This window comes from Schistocerca gregaria, chromosome 1, assembly GCF_023897955.1.
Source record: "Schistocerca gregaria isolate iqSchGreg1 chromosome 1, iqSchGreg1.2, whole genome shotgun sequence".
Classification (NCBI taxonomy): domain Eukaryota; kingdom Metazoa; phylum Arthropoda; class Insecta; order Orthoptera; family Acrididae; genus Schistocerca; species Schistocerca gregaria.
The window spans coordinates 203,953,713-203,973,656 of record NC_064920.1 but is presented as its reverse complement, the minus strand read 5'-3'; the positions used below and the strand labels follow the sequence as shown (position 1 = coordinate 203,973,656).

Sequence of the window (19,944 nt, the reverse complement as noted above, 5' to 3'; positions counted from 1 at the left end):
CAGTCCCTGAGGGAAAAGCTAAGCAGTTCTGAAAGCTAGGAAAAGGTTTTCTAATTTTACTTGTTCTTTTCTACTTTTTGAAATTTATGTAGTTATACAGATCCCACATGGAGGACATAGAAACTGGAATCTGTGGCACAGAGAAATAAGTGAAAGAGTTGAGTACACTTATGTTACCAGATCCAGATAGAATCCCAATTTCGTGTTACATGGAGTTTGGTGAGGCATTGGCCCCTTACGTAGCCTGCATTCATAATGAATCTGTCACCCAGCAAAAAGTCCTAAGCGAATGGAAGGAAGTGCAGGCGACTCCTGTATATAAGAAAGTTAAAAGAGCTCACCCGCATAATTACGGTGGTGGTGGTGGTTAGAGTTTAATGTCCCGTCGACAACGAGGTCATTAGAGACGGAGCGAAAGCTCGGGTTAGGGAAGGATTGGGAAGGAAATCGGCCGTGCCCTTTCAAAGGAACCATCCCGGCATGTGCCTGAAGCGATTTAGGGAAATCACGGAAAACCTAAATCAGGATGGCCGGAGACGGGATTGAACCGTCGTCCTCCCGAATGCGAGTCCAGTGTGCTAACCGCTGCGCCACCTCGCTCGGTCATAATTACGGGTTGACATCCTTAACGACAGTTTACTGCAGAATTCTTGAACACATTCCGAGTTCGAATATACTAAATTTCCAAGATAGAAAATCTTCTGTCTGCAAATCAAACAGATTAAGAAAACATTGCTTGCACAAAACTCAGCTTGCCCTTTTCTCACAACATATCCTAAACACCTTGGATGGAGGGCAACAGACAGATTCCACATTTCTAGACTGACATGGTGCCCTGCTGCAGATGGTTGTTGCAGGTTCCCACATATATGAGTGAGTCAAAGACTTATTACACAGTAGAACCCAGTGAGAGATCCTCAATGATGAATGTTCATTTGAGACAGGGTATGATCAGGAATGCCCCAAGGAAGTGTGGTAGGGCTACTTTTATTATCTGTGTACATGAATTACCTGACACACAGGTTGAGCAGCAACTTACAGCTGTTTCCTAATGATGCTGTGGCATACTGGAAGGTGTCATCATTGAGTGGCTGTGGGAATATACAAATGACTTAAACAAAATTTCTAGTCATTGTGATAAATGGGAGCTTGCTCTAAATGTAGATGAGTAGGAATACAGTATTCATAGGCAGCGGCTTCACACATTCACTTTGATTACATATCTAGGTGTAATATTTCAAAGCAGTATGACATAGAATGAGCACTCAGGTTGGTAGTAGTGAAGGCAAATTCTCGACTTCACTTTATTGGGGGAATTTTGGAAAAGTGAATAAATGAGATGGCATACAGAATGCAAATGTGATTCATTTTTGAACAGTGTTTGAGTTTGTGGGATCCTCACCAGTTTGGATTAAAGGAAGACATCGAAGAAATTTAGAGGTGGGCTGTTAGATCTTTTATCAGTAGGTTTGAAAGCACACAACTATTATGGGGTTGCTTCATGAACCGAAATGGAATTCCTGGAAAGAAGATGATGCACTTTCTGTGAGGCACTGTTGCAAAATTTAGAGAACTGGCATTTGAGGTCAGATGCAGAACCATTCGACTGCCACCAATGTACATTTTGTGTAAGGAAAATGAACATATGATGTGAGAAATTGGGACTCTTAGTAAGGCTTTTTGACAGTTGCTTTTCCCTTGCCCTATTTGTGAGTGGAACAGGAGAGTAAATGACTAGTAGTACAAGGTACCCCACACCATGTAGTGTAAGGTGGTTTGCACAGAGTGTGGTGTATGCATACATATACATGGAGATGTATCAGCAGTATTCAGGATTTTGTCTTCTGAATGCATTTACTGGCCAGTTATTCTGTTGCCTGCTAAGTGTGATAGATTTCTTAATTGAATTTTGCTTAACATACATGGTTATTATAATTACACTTTCACTATATGAGACAGTGTAGGTGGAAGACTATTTACCATATGGGTAACCAACTTTATAAGAATGATGTTCAATCTTTGTACTACAAGATTATCATTATCAGCAGTGTTAGTGTCATGACTTGCCATTACGTGCCGGTACTGGTATGGTGGCATAAGGTTGAAGCACAAGTATCAGTGTGTTTTAAAATTGCAGACATAGATCTGGACAAGGAGAGAAGGGCTTTATTCTTAAAGCTGTCTCATGAAAACAATAGCAATAACGCTGCAGCTCTTCGTGATTATTGACACACAATACAGAAAGGTCCTCTTTCCACAAAAGGGTTGGAGAACATCATTCAGAAGTTAAAATTAACTGGTTACTTGGAATTTGCTCCTGGGAGAGGTAGATGGAACTTGCACCAAAAATTGGTGAAGTTACTGTTGCCATGGCTGAGAAAGCCAGACACAATGTGCAATCTTCAAGCAGTTTATGAGCTGTATCATGACAGCTGAACTTTCCATGGTTCACCATTCAGAAAGTCCTGCAAACAATTGTGAAATATCTCTAGTGCAGTTCCAGGCCACTGTGGATGCAGGTGGTCATCATATTGAGCAACATTTGTAACCTACAATGTAAACATGGTACACAGTTAACAAATGTTGCTCTCTCATGTGGAAATTAAAATGTGGGTCTTTTAAAGGTTTATTAATTCTCTCTTCCTCATGTCATTACAAATGTTTTCACAAAGTTTCATAGCCTTACATTCCCCTGTTTTTCATGGTGCACCCTCTCAAGCAGTGAAAGTTTAATTAAAACCACCCTGTAACTGTCGGAATATTTTACCCAAGAGACCTCTGAATCTTTGTACATCCATCTTATGAAGAACTATGGAATGAAAAGTAGTACTGTATCTTCATTTAGTACAGATGACACCTTCGGCACCATATAATGATCTTATTTTATTTGCAATCAGTTTCAGTATTACGTTACACCATCTTCAGATCTCTGTGTGGTAGCAGGTGTTCATGTAGAAACCATGTCATCACCATGCCTATGACATGCTGTCATGTAACAGACTGAGAAACTTTGATTGTACTATATGGTGCATCTGACCAATAAAGCACATGACAGACTGCGTTTTGTGGTATATATTATTATGTGAGTATATTTCACAGTTATTTTCCATTATTTGATATTGTATTAAGGAATTATGAATCTTGTGCACACAATGATACATTTAATGTGTTATTTTCAAAATCAAAAAAATTAATATTTTGTAATAGTGTAACTACAAGTTTGTGGTTGGCTGAAGGAAAGTTGTAAAATTTCACTTCTTGTGATACAAATGTTTTCATGTAAAATTAATCAATAAAAAGTTCTAGAAAAAAAACATTTGGTAATGATGAGTCTGATATTTGGCGTTGAAGACAGTTCTGTAGACAATGATACTTAATATGGTTCATGAAATAATTAAATGCAGCAAATAATGTGACTATAGCATTGAAGCTTGTGTAAATGGTAGCAGTTACAATAATAAGCTCCTTAGCAGAAATTGGTATAGTAACTGTTTGAGAGAGAAATTTTATGGAGTTTTTGGTTATAAAATCATATCTTTTTAAACTTTGATTCATGTTGAACTCTTTTCTTCCTTTTGTAAAGCATAATGTTATACTTGAATATTTATGAACACATACTATTTTCACTCTAAGATAAATGCAGTAACTGTTTTAATGATACACTTGTACTCCTGTATTGCTACATCTTTATTTTTACAAAGGTGGTTGGATCTACACAGAATGAGGGAATTATAGTTAGTTAATGGTTGTTGAAATGAAACAGGCATGAAAACATTATTAGATCAAGGAGAAAAATAAATTAAAAGACAATGATGGATGCAGGTCGGCAGCTGGTTGTGTATGATGAAGAGGGACAGCAGATATGACTATGACTGGATTAGGTGAGGTTAGTGTGTGCATGTGGAATAAGAGAGGATAAAGAGTGGGGGTGGGGTGGTAGGACAAGGTACAGCAAGTTTGTGTGGCACAAGAAAGTATGGAAAATAATACAAAAATACCTGAGAGAGAGACAAGAACAGTGATCAGTTTGAAAGTTTACAATTTTTTATATTGGCAGTAATAATGTGAAACATGAGATGCTGCACAAACAATCAATGTGATCATGTAGCCATGTGTTATGCACTTACGAGACAACTGACACAATGTGACTTGTAAGTCAGTGTGTGTGGTGTAGTTTGTAAGGTGACAGGTAAAATACAGGAAAGAAGAGTTTGTTAGAGAATAGTAACAAAGGGAAATAGCAATGGGTTGTGGGATGTAAGAAAAGCTGTAAGGCAAAATAAAAAAAAATGGAAAATCCAAGATGGAATAATGACAATATTATGAAAAGCATAGACTGCTACTCGTGCTATAGAGGGATGTTGTGTCACACATAGGCACAACAAAAAGACTGCTAAACTGTTATGTTTGCAAGTGTGTGTGTGTGTGTGTGTGTGTGTGTGTGTGTGTGTGTGTGTGTTAATGAAGGGCAATGGCCAAAAACTTTCATTCTGAGAGTCTTTTTGTTGTGCCTATCTGCAACTCAGCATCTCCACTGTATGGTGAGTGGCAACTTTCCTTCTCTAATTTTTAAACTTATTTCTCTATCACTTTTGTCTGGCTTCCCTAAAACAAACTAGGATCATATTAAAAAGAAGGTGACAGGGAATGGACAAAATATGGGGTTAAATAATCTTGTGCCATAGAAGAAAACATATATGTAATGCAGAGGAAAAACATTGTAACAAAGTGTTAATACTTCAGTGTCAAGATTATTGTACCATCCTCCATTCTATTATGAAAAAAGCTAACACGTGTACTGCAAAGAACAGATAAAACACTAATGTAATAATGCAATTTTGTTTTAGTTAAACTTATCTTGAGTATTCACATAATTTTAATTAATTTATTGTTGATTATTTTAAAAATTTGTAACAGATTCTCACTTTTTTAACATCATCGCCAATGATTCTCCTTAATGTAAAATCCATTAAACATGATGAATGAATGAATATTTTACAAGTGCTACTTATTTTTCTGTGTCACTATTAATATAAACAGTTGGAAACGCACTTCATTAAATATTTCCATTGAATCACATTCTCAGCATCAGGTTTTCCAAAATAACATTATTGTTATCATTCCCTGCAGAAGCAACTACATTTAAAAATTGTATCACTACAAAGACTAATTGTAACTGATCAAAATCATTTCAGTGATGTAAGTCGTCAAAAGACACAATGAGGTTATAGAAACTTGCTGTTATTGAAGAAAAGCAACATAAAAAGTGCCATCAGATCCTGTGGGATAGATAGTGATGAGCTTCCTTGTACTGTAGACCTCACCCTTAAGAATAATCTGTTTTACTCATACTTGAAACAGCATCAATTTTACTATGATAGTTCGAAAGAAACGATGTTATAAAAACTGGTTAATCTTATTTCTTAGGAATCAACACCCTGTGCCAATGTTCCTTAATTTACTAAACATATTTTCATGAATATTTCTTTGAAATATTTATCAGCACTATATTTGCTAATTATAATATTAATGAGCTTAACAAAAATAAAGTCATAACAAAAATGGAATTTACGCTTAAGGTTTGACTTATTGTTTAAGGTAACTATTATGAGAAGCATTAATAGTCTGAAAAATAGAAAAAAGGAGAGAGCATTCACAATGTTTATAGCAATGGACAAATAATATAACTGTACATTCTGAAGAAAGATCCTTAATAACAAACATTCTTATTACCTTTGTATTGGCTGTATCCAAAAAATTATGGTCAACCCAACGATGAAGGTCTCTATGATTATACACAGCATGTAACGTATTCAGAAGCATATGCACATTAAAAATACTCTCTTCAATCTGTAACAGAGTGAATGAACATGAATATCTTACTCTTTTAATTATAAAATGAGAAACTCTTAACACATTTAAATGTTCCACTTACATTGCCTTTAACTTCAAATTTGCGCATCATAAGAACTGTTTCTCTGACACATTTCACACTAAATTCATCCACTTGCAAGCAAATGCTGAGGTCTGGCAAAACTGCTGGTTGGTCCAGTATAGAAACATCTACAATAGAAATAAACAGAATAAAACAAGTGGGCCAGAATAGCAGATACACTAAGAACTATGACAAATCCTGGGTTCAGGGTACTGTGTGTCTGCAAATGATACATACATTATTGTGAGCCTGCGAAATCACAACATGACAACATTGCCTCTGTCATAAGTAATGTGATTAGCAATTATAGTAGATTAACAGTAACTTTGTAATGTTGTGATTCTAATGTGAAATGTATGCCTGGAGGAGACGGAGTGTTTACAGCAAGTTCTGATAGGGATCATAATCGTGTTATCACGAACTATCTTCAGCACAAGAAGACACCATCAGTGGACGGACAAGTTTATAGATAAGGTAAGTATCTTAAAAATCAAGTGAAGTGTTAAACCTTCATTTGTAGATGAAGGGCATAAGGTGCTCACAAGAAGTGTAGCATAGTCAGTCTGTATCCTCATTCAAACTCGGGATGTTGCACAAGTGACATAGCACTAAGAACTTTTAAAAATTGTGTGTTTATACATGTTACAGACACAATTACTGCAAAAGCTCCACCCAAAATATAAGCCACACCTGTAGCATTAGACTGACGTAACAATTTTTGAACTCATAATTAGAACTTCAACAATCTCATCACAATTTAACAAAAAACATTCAGTCCTGATTGCATATGATGTTCATTTTTATGGTGTGGTGACCAGTTTTGGTCAAACATAGACCGACTTCAGACCGGTATTGTCTCCACTGTTGATGCGTTAAGACGATGCACAGTCATTGTAAATGCAAGAATCACCTGTTGTCATCTGTTTGACAGGTGCTTCTTGCACTCACAACAGCTCTGTGCATCATGAATGAAGAAATTAGTGGTCTGAAGTTGGTCTATGTGTGACCAAAACCAATTACCACACCACAAAAATAAACGGCATTTGCTACCAGGACTGACATATTTTTCACAGTATAGAATCAGAGGAGGAGCATCTGATTTACTTGGCCATTTTATTTCCTGAGATTTAATTGATGTGTTGTTATATTTGACAGTTGTTCAAAGATGTTGTCTTCAAGACACAAGGAGAAAAATTGTATTCTTGAAAGACTTGCTATTACTCACTGCAGAGTAAAAAAAAATCAGTGACAAAGAATGCTAAAACTTTCCACTGCTAAACAATTTTGATAATATTAACCTCTTTTCAACATGTTTTCATTAGGTTGCTTTCTTGTCTGTTTGGTACAAATTTTTCAGTTGATTTTAAAGTGACTTCCTGACAACCTAGTGACTTCAAACTTTCAACATAGCTCACAACTGGATGACAATGCAATATTAACTCACTTTCTTGTCTGGTGTGTAGCAGAGGGTACTTTGTGTGCCAATGCTACTTCCCCCTTTTCCTATTCTATTCTCAAACGCTTCACAGTAAGAACAATTGCTGAAAGCCTCCATATGAGCTCAATTCTCCTTAATTGTTATCTTCACAGCTTTTTTGTAAGGTATATGCAGGAGGAAGCAATATATTGATTGACTCAGGTGAAACACTGAAATAAACTCAGAATTTACCCAAAGTCTCTAATGTAATCTCATCAAAATGTTTGACAAAGAGTGAAAAATTGGACACACACACACACACACACACACACACACACACACACACACACACACACACATCTAAAAATCAGAAAATAATTATTTAAATAAAATACTTTTAATAAATGGCATTTCAAAACTGGACCAAAATTGCTCCTAGTGCCATCCATACAGATAGTCCTGAAAATTTGTTATTGTGAATTTTTAATAGCTATGGCAATATTTGTCAAACTTAAAACGAAAAGCAAGGGAAGCATGCAATAAATGGCAGTAAGGAGTGTATAGAGTAGCTACTGTTAAGAAAAATCAAACAACAGTTCATGCTATTTGCAGTGTAATAAAACTGGCAGTGCCTTACGTGAACAATTTGTGCATCAATTATGTAAGAGGGTTGAATGAAAAGTACTACTCTCACTTTCCGCTATCCCCCCCACCCTCCGTCTAACCTCCCGACTGCACCTTGTTGCCCTATCCTCTCTCCATCTCATCCCTGCATGCTCCCCAGCAGCACTTCACAGCCCCCAACCCTACCCTGCTATCCCTCGCCCTTCCTGCACCAGCCTCCTTCCTACCCCCACCCAGTTGCCTCTCCCATCATGCACTACTGCTACTGCTGCTGCTGCTCGCAGTCTGGCTTCAGCTGCCAGAGACTGTGGTCTTGGTCGAACGCTTATTTTGTGACAGTATTTTTGTTGTACCTATCTGCCACTCAGTATCTCGGCTATATGGATGATCATGTAATATAGTATTAATATCAACAGGCCATTGAGAGATCAACAATATTAAACAGCCTGAAGGTTGTTTAAATGGTCCTGATGATCCACTATGGTGACAATTATATCATTAAGGTGCTTTGCAGATTGTGGCATATTGTGACTGAGCTCTGCGTGGTTGAGGTAGCCAAGGTAAACAGTATCCTCTTGTATCATGAAAAACTGATGACAGAGAATATGCTTTGCAGAATATTTACAAGAAACACATATAGATGATATATCATTTTAAAAATTGCAACATGCAGAACACTATCATACCATATTAGTGACAGTGCTGAGTAAATTAATTGAGATTCATTAGGATGAAGAAAAAGGTAACACACAAATTGTGTAAAATCGTAACAATAAAGTAATGATCATGGTGTCCGATTAAAGGACTTGATGAGGCAAATCAGCTGAAGTACCTACTTTTGTTGGGAACATAATGTTTTGCCAATAACAGACATGTTTATATACATTTGATCAAAACTCCATTTAGTTAATCAAACAGGCAGATATACATAAAAACAATGTGGCAATACATGTGTGGATAAGTTGATAATTTGGGTCTGACAAGACGTGTGCAAAGGTAGTTCGTGCAGTTGGGATGACCACTGTGTCCAGGTAGTGTAGTGGTTGTAGTGGTCAGTGCATCAGCCTAGTAAGCAGGAGACCCGGGTTCAAGTCCCAATCTGGCATAAATTGTCAACTTCTCCCATTGATTTAAATCAATGTCCACTGGTATTCAATATCTTGAATTGTCTTGAATGTGGTATATGCTAGAATGCTGTCACAAACCACATACTATTTTTATGAGCTAGGTTGATTATCAGCTATCGGACCAAGTTGTCAATGAAATGTAGACACACACACACACACACACACACACACACACACACACAAACAAACACTTGTGTGCACGCTCACACACGTGCAAGCATGCAACCACTGTAATCTCCGGGTGATAAGGCCCGAAAGTGACTGCTGTTAGCAGCAATCGCCACTGGAGAGATTAGTGGGGATAGTGAAGAGCCAAGGGATTAGGAGGGGGAGGGATAGCAAGGTATGGTTAGGGGAAGGGGATATGCTGTAGTCCTGCCTTTGGGAGTGTGCAGGGATGTGATGAAGACAGGATGGTGAACTTCTAGATGCAGCAGTACGAGGCTGTGCTGCGGGGGGCAAAAAGGGAAAGAAGAAAAACAGAGGAATGGAAAAGATTATGCAGGTGTAGTGCGGAGATAGAAGTGTGTATGTGGCTGCAGTGGGAGCAGGTAAGAGGATGGAGGGAGATGGAGGACAGTTAATAGCGAAGGATGAGGTCACAGGAGCTACAGGAGTGAAGGATATGTTGCAGGGAGATTCCCCACCTGTACGATTGTAAAAGACGGCATTAGTGAGAAGAATTGCACCTGCACGATTGTAAAAGACGGCATTAGTGGGAAGAATTCAGATGGCAGAGCTGTGAAGCAGTCACTCAAGTCAAGCACACTATGCTGCGTGGCACATTTGACAATTGAATGGTCCAGCTGTCTCTTGGCCACAGTTCGGCAGTGGCCATCCTTGTGGACAGGCAGCTCATTAGGGATTTAGCCCAGGGAGACTGCCACACTGTGGTTGCAGCTAAGCTGTTAGGTCACATGGTTACTTTCAATGATGCCCCTGGCTTTGATGGGGTAGGAGTTCTCTACAACAGTACTGGAGTAGGTGTTAGTGGAAGGATATATGGGACAGCTCTTGCATCTACGTCTATTACAATTTCTGATGAAGTCTACCACTGGCTCTGAACATGTATTTTTGCCAACTTATCAAGGTAGGCAGGCCTAAAATCAGTTATCATCAAACAGCGAAAATGTGTAAAATAAACCTATTTGCAGATAGTCAAGGACAGAACATAGCAGACGAATTTCAGTCTAGCAGCAACCACAGAAACAACTATAACTGTATGAATGGGGTACTTATTTGAGATGATAGTGTAATAACAGGGCAGCAAACGTGAAAGTTAGACATGTTTCTCAGTGGAAAAAAAAAAGAGTTAATTAAGCCATTAAAAAGAAGGCTTGTACAAACTGTAAAGATGAAATCACGTAGTTAAAGGAACATGTGTCGAGCTTACAATTTATAATCAGCACTCTGGAAGCAAATTTTTCAAATTTTCAACTTTGAAAAAGTGACCTGAATACTCAAGTTCCGAAAAGTATCGTGCATGCTAGCGAAAAGAGGACTAGAGTCACTTACCAAAACAGCACGCAAGAACTGCAAAAATCACATAAATGGTGAATGTACCAATGACACAATCTTTGTGCGCAAAACCCTTTTGAAGTGCTTTGTAGGCTGTGGTATCTTTACGAGCTGTGTTGAACCACAGGGGAAGAAAAAGGACTTCAGAAACAAAAAATGACAGAGTTGCTTTCAACCACAGAAAAAAATTAATTTATTTCAACTGTGAGTGTAGTTGCTAACAGTGAATCAAAATCAAGTGTCCCTCAAGATGGATTATAAAACAAAGTGTCACCACACAACACCAAACTACCAGCAGGCCTAAAAACAGTTATCATAAAACAGCGAAAATGTGTAAAATAAACCTATTTGCAGATAGTCAAGGACAGAACATAGCAGACGAATTTCAGTCTAGCAGCAATCACAAGATAACTAGCATAGTGAAACCAGGTGCAAAATTTCAGGCAGTGCCATCCATGAACCATGACATGAAAACTGCAACAACAAATAATGACTTTTGTGTGTTCTTAGAGGGAATAAAGGATGTAGCAAGAAACAAAACAAAAGACCTAGTGAGCTCACTCAAAGAAGGCTACATGGGCTGAGAAGCTCAAATGTGCTCATCACTGTTCAACATCGACATGACTTGCCAATATTGTCGTGTGTAAATAAACAAGTGCAAAGCACAAATAAACAGATCCTAAATATATGCACAAGATTCAAAAATGTTACATTTGTGACATAACCTGCATAGGAAGAAGATTCTACACATCCCATGACTTACATCTCAACAGACTAGGGAAGGACTTAGTTATAACAAGGATAAAAGAAGTATTAAACAACAATCTGAATGTGCAGTATTGTGCATCAGAGGCCATATCTCTTAAGAACAAAAACAACAAATACTTGGGAGAATCAACCACAAAATGTCAGGTCAGCGAAACAATACTTTTTAGGATAATAAAACTTTCCACCAGTGCAACAATAGATGATGCAAGTGTATGTATTTCGTACACACCTCAAACAGTCTTGAGTCCATGCGAGAATAACTTACCATTTTTGCATTATAATGTACAGGGTTTAGGAAACAAAATAAATGCTTTTGAATCGTTTATAACAGGACTATCACCACATGTGGTAATAGTTACAGAACAAAAAAAAAAACAGTGGACAAAATTCAATATTGCAAATTAGAAGGCTACAACCTAGCTATGCTCTACTATAGAGCACAATAAGGGTGATGGTGTTGCCATCTACTCAAGAAAATGTAAGTTCATAACCACCAGAAAAAAGTGCTATGAGGGAACAATGTTTTACAGACTGTATCCTGTCTTGTGGGGCTATGGACCTTCTTGGACTAGTACCCAGCAGAATCGCTAACACACACAGTACCTTATTTGATCATGTTATCACAAATTATGACCACATCATCTCAACAGACGTCATAAATGGTCACCTCTCAGATCACTGAGGCCAAACATTTGTGCTAAAATGTAATACCTAATTCAAAACAAGAAAAATGTACGAGCACACTATCTGTAAACTACACTAAGACATAGTTTAAGCTATGAATCATGCCAATGAGTTATTATTACCATTGGGGTCAACAATAAATAGAACATGTTCACAGAAATTCTGACTGAGCACTTAAATAGAGCCATGCCATTAAAAAAAGTGAGTATCCAGAAAAATCAGTCTTTACAATCAAAACCTCTGCCATTAGATTTTAAAGCAAAAGATTTGAAAGAAAAAATGGGAAACATGTATAGCTTACACAGACTAACTCAGAGTTACATACACAACTCTACAAGCAGTACAAATATAAGTACTGCAAAGAAGTCATGACATTAAAAGCAGAAAGAATCAGCTGAGAGATACAAAGTTCAGGTAATGTTTCAGATATTGCTGGTCAATTGTAAATGAAATCAGAAACAATGAAACAGAAAATAAAAATAATAATGTACAATTAACTGTGAATAATACTATCTCTGTTCCCCTTGTACTTAGCAATATTTATAATAATTACCCCATAATACTCTCAAAAATGATGTCTCTATGAAACAGGATAAACAGCAAACCTTTGAATCCAGTAACAAACAGAACTACAGTACACTATCCTCAGTAAGCACATGTGACATTCCACAGCTTACTGACAGCCTCAGAAACAAAAAATCAGCAGGATTAAATGAAAATTCTCCATATCTATAGAATAAATGCAAACATGAACTAATGAAACCTCTAGTTCACCTAATAAAGTGTGTTCTCAAAGATGGTGTGTTCCCAAACAAGTTGAAACTGGCTGTAGTTAAACCAATACTCTAAAAGGGAGAAATAAAGCATGTTCAAAACTACAGACCCATTTCCCTAATCTCAACTTTCAGCAAACTGATGGAGAAAATAACATTTTAAAGAAGGTCATGGACCATTATAACAATGCTGATATAGTAGGTGATTTCCAGCAAGGGTTCAGAAGAGGACGAAGTACCACGTCAGCAGCAGTACAATATATCCACCACTTACTTGAAAAAATAAATGAAAAATCCCAAGCAACAGGAGTATTCTTGGGCTTTTCAAGGGCTTTTGATAGAGTACATCATGACATGCTCTTATCAAAAATTTTGAGGAGTAGTGTCACTGGAAAACTCCTGTAATTGCCAAAAACATATTTGAAGGGTAGAAAGCAGTCAATGGAGATTATATACTCTAATGGAGAAATATTGGAGAGGAGAAGGTCAAATATAAGAAATATACATTTTGGTGTTTTTCAGGGCTCTATTTCAGGCCCAGTCCTATTCATATGCTATGTAAATGATTTCCTAAGTTCTCTTGATAATAGCTAAACAATTCAGCACTATGGATGCAGACAATACATCTGGTGTCTGCTGTACAGACAGTAAGCCCAGACTAGTTGAAGAGATAAATAACTTTATTGAAAATGCAAGAGCTCACTTTGACAGAGACAACCTAAAAGTAAACACTGAAAAAAAAATAATAATATTCATTTTAAACCAAGTAGTCCAAACAGACAAAAACTGTTACTATGAAATTCTAACAAAAACCTGTACAGATTGTAATTTCTTGAGTTTATGCATAGATGATCGACTTTCATGGAAACAGCAAAGCTGATTATGTCTGTAACAGAATAACACCCAAGAAGATTATCACTGTATCTTGATTCTGAAAGGATTGTATATTATGTATTAGTGTACCCTTCCTTGTCTTATGGAATAGTATTGTGGGGTGGGACATGCCAAACTAACATGAAAAGGGTTTTCATACAGCAGGAGAGAGCTTAGAGGATCAAAGTAAAAATAAAACCAGGAATTTCTTGCGAAGTTTTATTCATTAGACACAATACCCTATGTGCCATGTATATACCACAAACTCTAATATCTTAACTTTGTTTGGTAACAAGTTATTAAAAACAGTTCCTTTGGCATAGGGGCTTTTTTGCTTTTAAAGTTAATCTTAGGGTCTTCTTTCACTAACATTAACAGGGGTTACTTTTAAAAAGTGAGTCAAGCAGTGGCTTATCCAAAAATGTCCTTATAACTTGAATTTATCGTGAGTTATAATGTAATAAGAAATAATGTAAACTAAAAAATTGTAATTGTGAAAACTTTATACCTAGTTGAAAATGCACATACATGTAAAATAACATGTTACGAGCAATAAATTGAAATTGAAATATTCAAGTTTTCTTTGAATCTTTCAGTAACTGTATTGTGGGCGTAGGGAGTCATTCAGCAACTGTATTGTGGGCGTAGGGAGTCACTAAAAGGTACCAATTATTAATTTATTCTAGTTAAGTATAACCTCTTCTCACAGTATCATGCAGCAACTATCTACTTCAATTTCACTACAAGATAAATTATAAAGGGCAGTCATACAAAAATGAGAAATATTATATATATATATATATATATATATATATATATATATATATATATATATATATATATATATATATATATAAGTAAACTCTATTATTTCGAAAGTAATCATCATAATAATTAGAATATTTATCTCATTGTGGGACAAGGTGGTCAGTACATTCATGGAAACTCTTTGTGGTTGCCTACTGGAACGTTACTGCTGGTACTCACTGCTGGAGAGTAATTACCCAGGGTAACAATTCTATGAATGTGACCTGTCAATTGCATGTTCATAATTACCTTTACTTTTAAATCTTCTCTTTATGCACTCTCGTCGTGCCTTGAAGTTGTGGTCCTGCTATGTAGTGGCACTTGTACCTATATTGAACTTCTTCACCATTTGCAGGAAAGCACTGTGATAATGGAAAATTACGTTTCCTACCCACACGCTACAAAACCATGTAACCACTTTTTAAAAAAAATCCTTCAGTCTTGAACAAGTCCCATAATAATTCCAAAAACTAGTTATGTAAATAAAATAGAAAGAAACTTCCACATGGGAAAAATTAGTTAAACATTCACATTTGAGCTCTTAATAACCAAACTCGGTGATGGAGGAGGAAGAGGAGGAGGAGGAGGAGGAGGAGGAGGAGATTAGAGTTTAATATCCCGTCGACAACGAGGTCATTAGAGATGGAGCAGCAACTCACTTTAGGGAAAGATAGGGTAAGGTAGGAAATAGGCCATACCATGTCAAAGGAACCACCCCAGCATTTGCCTGAAGTGATTTAAGGAAATCATGGAAAACCTAAATCAGGATCGGCAGACTCAAGTTTGAACGATCGTCCTCCCAAAGGCAAGTCCAGTGTGCTAACCACTCACCACCTCACTCGGTCCGTTAACAGACAGATCATTAGTATCCCAAACTCAAAAAGTACAAAAGTAGTTCATTAAGCAATTCTGTACAATCTTCTTTTGTTTTATCTTTTGGAACAACAGCCATTGTCATTCCAATTTCATCTTCTTTGGCAACCAAGGCATCCCCCGGTCATGACATCAGAGCATAAACACATTGTTACCACAGTAAAACATTTACCCTCCATCACACCTTGTAGCTGCACTGTTCGTATATTTACGTATCATGTCTGTGCAAAAAATTATGTGCGTGCACAGTATGTGGTCTCTCCTCTACTACTGTAATTTAAGGTTTGTACACAACTATCTTTCATCAACACAGTAGAGAGAAACTGGGACATGCTGCTACCTTGAATAGTAACATGTACCACCCCATTACGGAACCATGACTGCACCCAGGTATGCACCTCTTCAACTGAGGCAAGTTGATGGCTGTGAATGTCTTTCTTCAGGGCTCCAAAAATATGGAAATCACATGGGGAGAGATTGGGGCTGTATGGAGGATGTGTAAGAGCTTCCCTATACAACTTCTCCAGTATACTCAAAACAACATTGGTAATGTGGGCAGGCATTATACTGCAACAGAATGATGCTGTTCATCAACATTCCTGGGTGTTTGAACGTGATGGTTCGCAAGAGTTTTTGCAAAGTATCCATTTGCCCATGTTCATTACTTGTGGCACCATGTTTCAGAAAGTCAATGAGCAGCAAGCCCTTGCAGTCAAAGAGGAAAGTCATCATAACTTCCCTGGAGCTGGTGTGCCTGTTGTTTAAACTACACTGTAGAAGTTTCTCTGGGAAGCCCTTATACATCCTTCGTACAGTCCTGATCTCTCGCCATTGTATTTCCATATTCTTGGAACCCTGAAAAGACACATTTGTGGCTGTCAATTTGCTTCAGACAAAGAGTTGAATGCCTGGGTACAATCATGGTTCCATAGGCAGCCTCAAACATTTTTCCATCAAGGTGCTGACAGTCTTGTCTCTTAGTGGGATACATGTATTAACAGTTATCGTGATTACTTTGAAATAATAAGCAGTTTACTTACTGTTCTTTCCATCTGTCTCATTTTCACTTTACTGCACCTTATAATTCTAAGCAGCAACCACACCACCACCAACAACAACTGTATTTAATCTATTCTTTCTTAACACCAATTGGTCCTTTGTAAAAGATGTTGGGTGAACTCATTTCCAATTTTACCCAGCTTTCAGTACCTATAATGGTTTGAGCTTCAGTGCTTTCTATTATCACTTGGAGCCCTTATTCTTTCCCAACACCACTACAGCAATTAACATCTATTATACCTATGGTTCCTAGGTCTACCTTTCTCCTGTGTTTGAACTGCACCCTTTAGGACTGAAGTCCTCTTCAAGGGTGAAGCATAAATTTTGTTATTCACTGTTTATATTACAATCAAACTGGGAACAGGACATGCACCCATTAATGTTGACTGTATCCTTTATCACATTTTCCCAGAAAGTTGATACCGATATCACCATGCTGGTATCTTTAGGTTTCATTTTCTGTTCTCGTGTGAGGCAGTGTTTGGTGACAGCTGACTTAGCTCACTGCTTGATTCAACAGTTCTTACAGTCCATCCAACACAACATGAGCCACGTCAACATGGCAGGCAGTGTACACTGGATTTTCAGAGCCCTATATTATATTTCATAATGCATAGAAAACATTTTTTCATAGGATGGAAACCATATTTTCAAAATCTTTTCCCAGTATTTGCAAAACTGCATCAGTAGAGTACAGATTTTTCATCTAGCTTATTCTTCTTTGGTATTAGTTCCTTCTCAAGGCAATGTTTATTTGTGTGTAGGACACACCTGATCTGTTTAAGTACCTGTTCCACTCTAAACATTCTCTCAAGTGTTGTAAATCTTCAGCAAGGGTTTGTTTATCTGAAAGCACACAGGGTATGTGGGACAATGTTCTAACCATTTACTCCGGTGATTGGTGATGGTGGCTCAAGGCATGCAGGTTCTTTGAGGAAGCCTTGCAAATTCCACACCCTTGACAGGACCCAATGGTCTCCTGAAACTACTAACTTGACACATGTGCACAGTTCTAATCAAGAATACAGGCTGCCAGGTTACTGTCACCAATATAATATCAAACACATGTAGTCCACACTGGATAAAAATACTGAAATAGCAGTCGTAGATAAACACTGCATTTTGTCATTCAACATACCAGAAAAAGACATTTGGTTGCCCTCTTCAATCTGTCTCCATTTCTGAATGGGAGAAGGTAACTCAGCAAGTGCACCACCACTTTGGCTGTCAGCTGACTATTAAACTGTCAACACAGATAGAGTCACACCATTTGCAGTGCTCTAACAGTGAGCCAGGAATGGTGATGAAATTGTGAAAGGTCAGAGCATAACAAATCCACCTACCATAAACAGATTGTTCTGTCCCATTTTAACTCATTCACTTGCTGACAGCCGGCCGCGGTGGTCTCGCGGTTCTAGGCGCGCAGTCCGGAACGGTGCGACTGCTACGGTCGCAGGTTCGAATCCTGCCTCGGGCATGGATGTGTGTGACGTCCTTGGGTTAGTTAGGTTTAAGTAGTTCTAAATTCTAGGGTACTAATGACCACAGCAGTTGAGTCTCATAGTGCTCAGAGCCATTTGAACCACATGCTGACATTGGGCCATTTGATGTCTGAGAAAAATTCTAGCATTTCATTTAATGTTTCTGTTTACTCTGATAAACTGTTCATTGGTGAGTTAAGCTTAACAATGGCTTTTACAACCACAAAAAACGTGCCACTGAGACTACATGAATGACATATATCCGCAATGTTAGTTACATTTTGTTTTACACAGATTTTAACATCTCTCAAGTTGAGGTTTATTTAAGCCATTCTTGCCAGGGTGTTGCAGTTTTCACTAATATTACCGTAAATGCCAGCTAAGCTAGAAGTAGAAAGTCTAGGCACTGCCAGCAGGGAATGCTGTGACCATTGTAATCAATAGAAACATAAACCACGACAAACTGTGTATTATATGATTTATTGGACTAGTTTCAGTCAACAGATATGAGTATCTTCACATAAATTTATTGCCTTGGTGGCAACACATCAGAAGTTTAAATCACTGCTAGGCAGCATCATAAGCAGGATGTGTTTATGTTGGTGGTCAGTGATGTTTTAAATCTTTGTGTTGCCAAGACAGCAATTAATACTCGAGAAGGCCTACTTCTGATGAGCAACCAGTCACATAAATCAAATGATATGTGATCTGAGGTGGCTTGTCTACACAGAAAGATAGCAGTATTTATACTGGCTAGTCCAAAACATAAATCTCCAGCACTAAAATAAGTTTTACAGCTTTACCTGCAGCTCGAGGTGAAGGCGTTTTCACAAATAATTTTGAATGTAGCTGAAAAGATTGAAGTGCTGAGATGAAATCTGCTCTGTCATCTCTCATTCCAGTTAGAAGAGAATCCTCAATCTTAAGATGGAAATCCTAAAAGTGAAATAAGAAAAATGGCAATTTTGGTAAAAAAAATTGCACAAGTAGGTACTCTGTAACATTCATTTAGTGTTTTAAAACCCAATGATTCAAATAAATAAAGCACTGAAATTGTTTGCCATATTCCTTGCGTTATTTCATTATTTACAGGCATATGAAAGAGAAGATTAAGCAGGTGACAGCTACCAACATCAGGCAAGGTAGAAACATTAAAGAGTTAGATCCAAATTAAAAAGTGAAATTGAAAAAAACATGCATTTAGAGAACAGGAAATAAAACAGAGAGATAGTGGAGAGAATAGTTAACTATGTAACTCTGGATAGTGAGAAAGTGGATGTTGCACACATCTTCTGCCACAAGAACAACAAAAGGACACAGAGAACACAATAGAAAGGTAAGTGGAGGCAGTTAACATACTGAACTGTGGAAATGTGAATGTATTTTGAGATTTCATCCAGGAGAAGGAGAATAAGTAAAATATTTAACATCTATTAATGTAGCTGCACACACTTCACTATGTATAGTTTATGTTTTGTATCAGCTGCACTCTATGATTATACACCAAATATTTTCGGGTTCCATACCACAATTGATAAAAACGGAACTCTTATACGATCACTTTGTTGTCCATCTGTCTGTCTGCCTGACTGTTAAAAACCATTTTTCTCAGGAAGGAGTAGACACGAAACTTGAAAAGTATGTCACTTACGAAGTTCTACAACCCACTGGCAGTGTAAGAAAGTGGAGCTTCTAAGTCAACTCAATAAAAAGATATGGCAATTTATGACACATATGCTGATTTTTGCAAAGTCATGCATTAAAACCTATTGGGTACTGCCCATTCATGTAGAATCATGAAATTCAGCAAGCTGCTAGGTTTCACAGAATAAGTACAGAAAAAAAATTAATAACATCACACAAAAAACATACTTCTTTTGTCATTTGCTGATCAACTTCACACTTGAAATTAAAACATTCTCTATAGTCTTGGAATCCCTGCACTCAATATCCTGCAAGTATCAATGTTGATAACAACCAAAAACAAAACTGTCACGATTCTTGA

The 19,944-nt window shown here is 37.4% G+C and overlaps 1 protein-coding gene across 1 annotated transcript in view; it reads right to left on the bottom strand.

Annotated features, from left to right (window-relative positions):
- The window catches only part of LOC126336877 (protein KIAA0100), a 316,670-nt gene that overhangs the window by 236,463 nt on the left and 60,263 nt on the right, over window positions 1–19,944 (bottom strand). The window contains exons 6-8 of the mRNA XM_050000988.1: window positions 18,743–18,875; window positions 5,936–6,063; window positions 5,734–5,850 (exon numbers count right to left, since the gene is read on the bottom strand). Of these exons, the coding sequence (XP_049856945.1) occupies window positions 5,734–5,850; window positions 5,936–6,063; window positions 18,743–18,875 (378 nt within the window). The remainder of the gene's footprint in view (window positions 1–5,733; window positions 5,851–5,935; window positions 6,064–18,742; window positions 18,876–19,944) is intronic.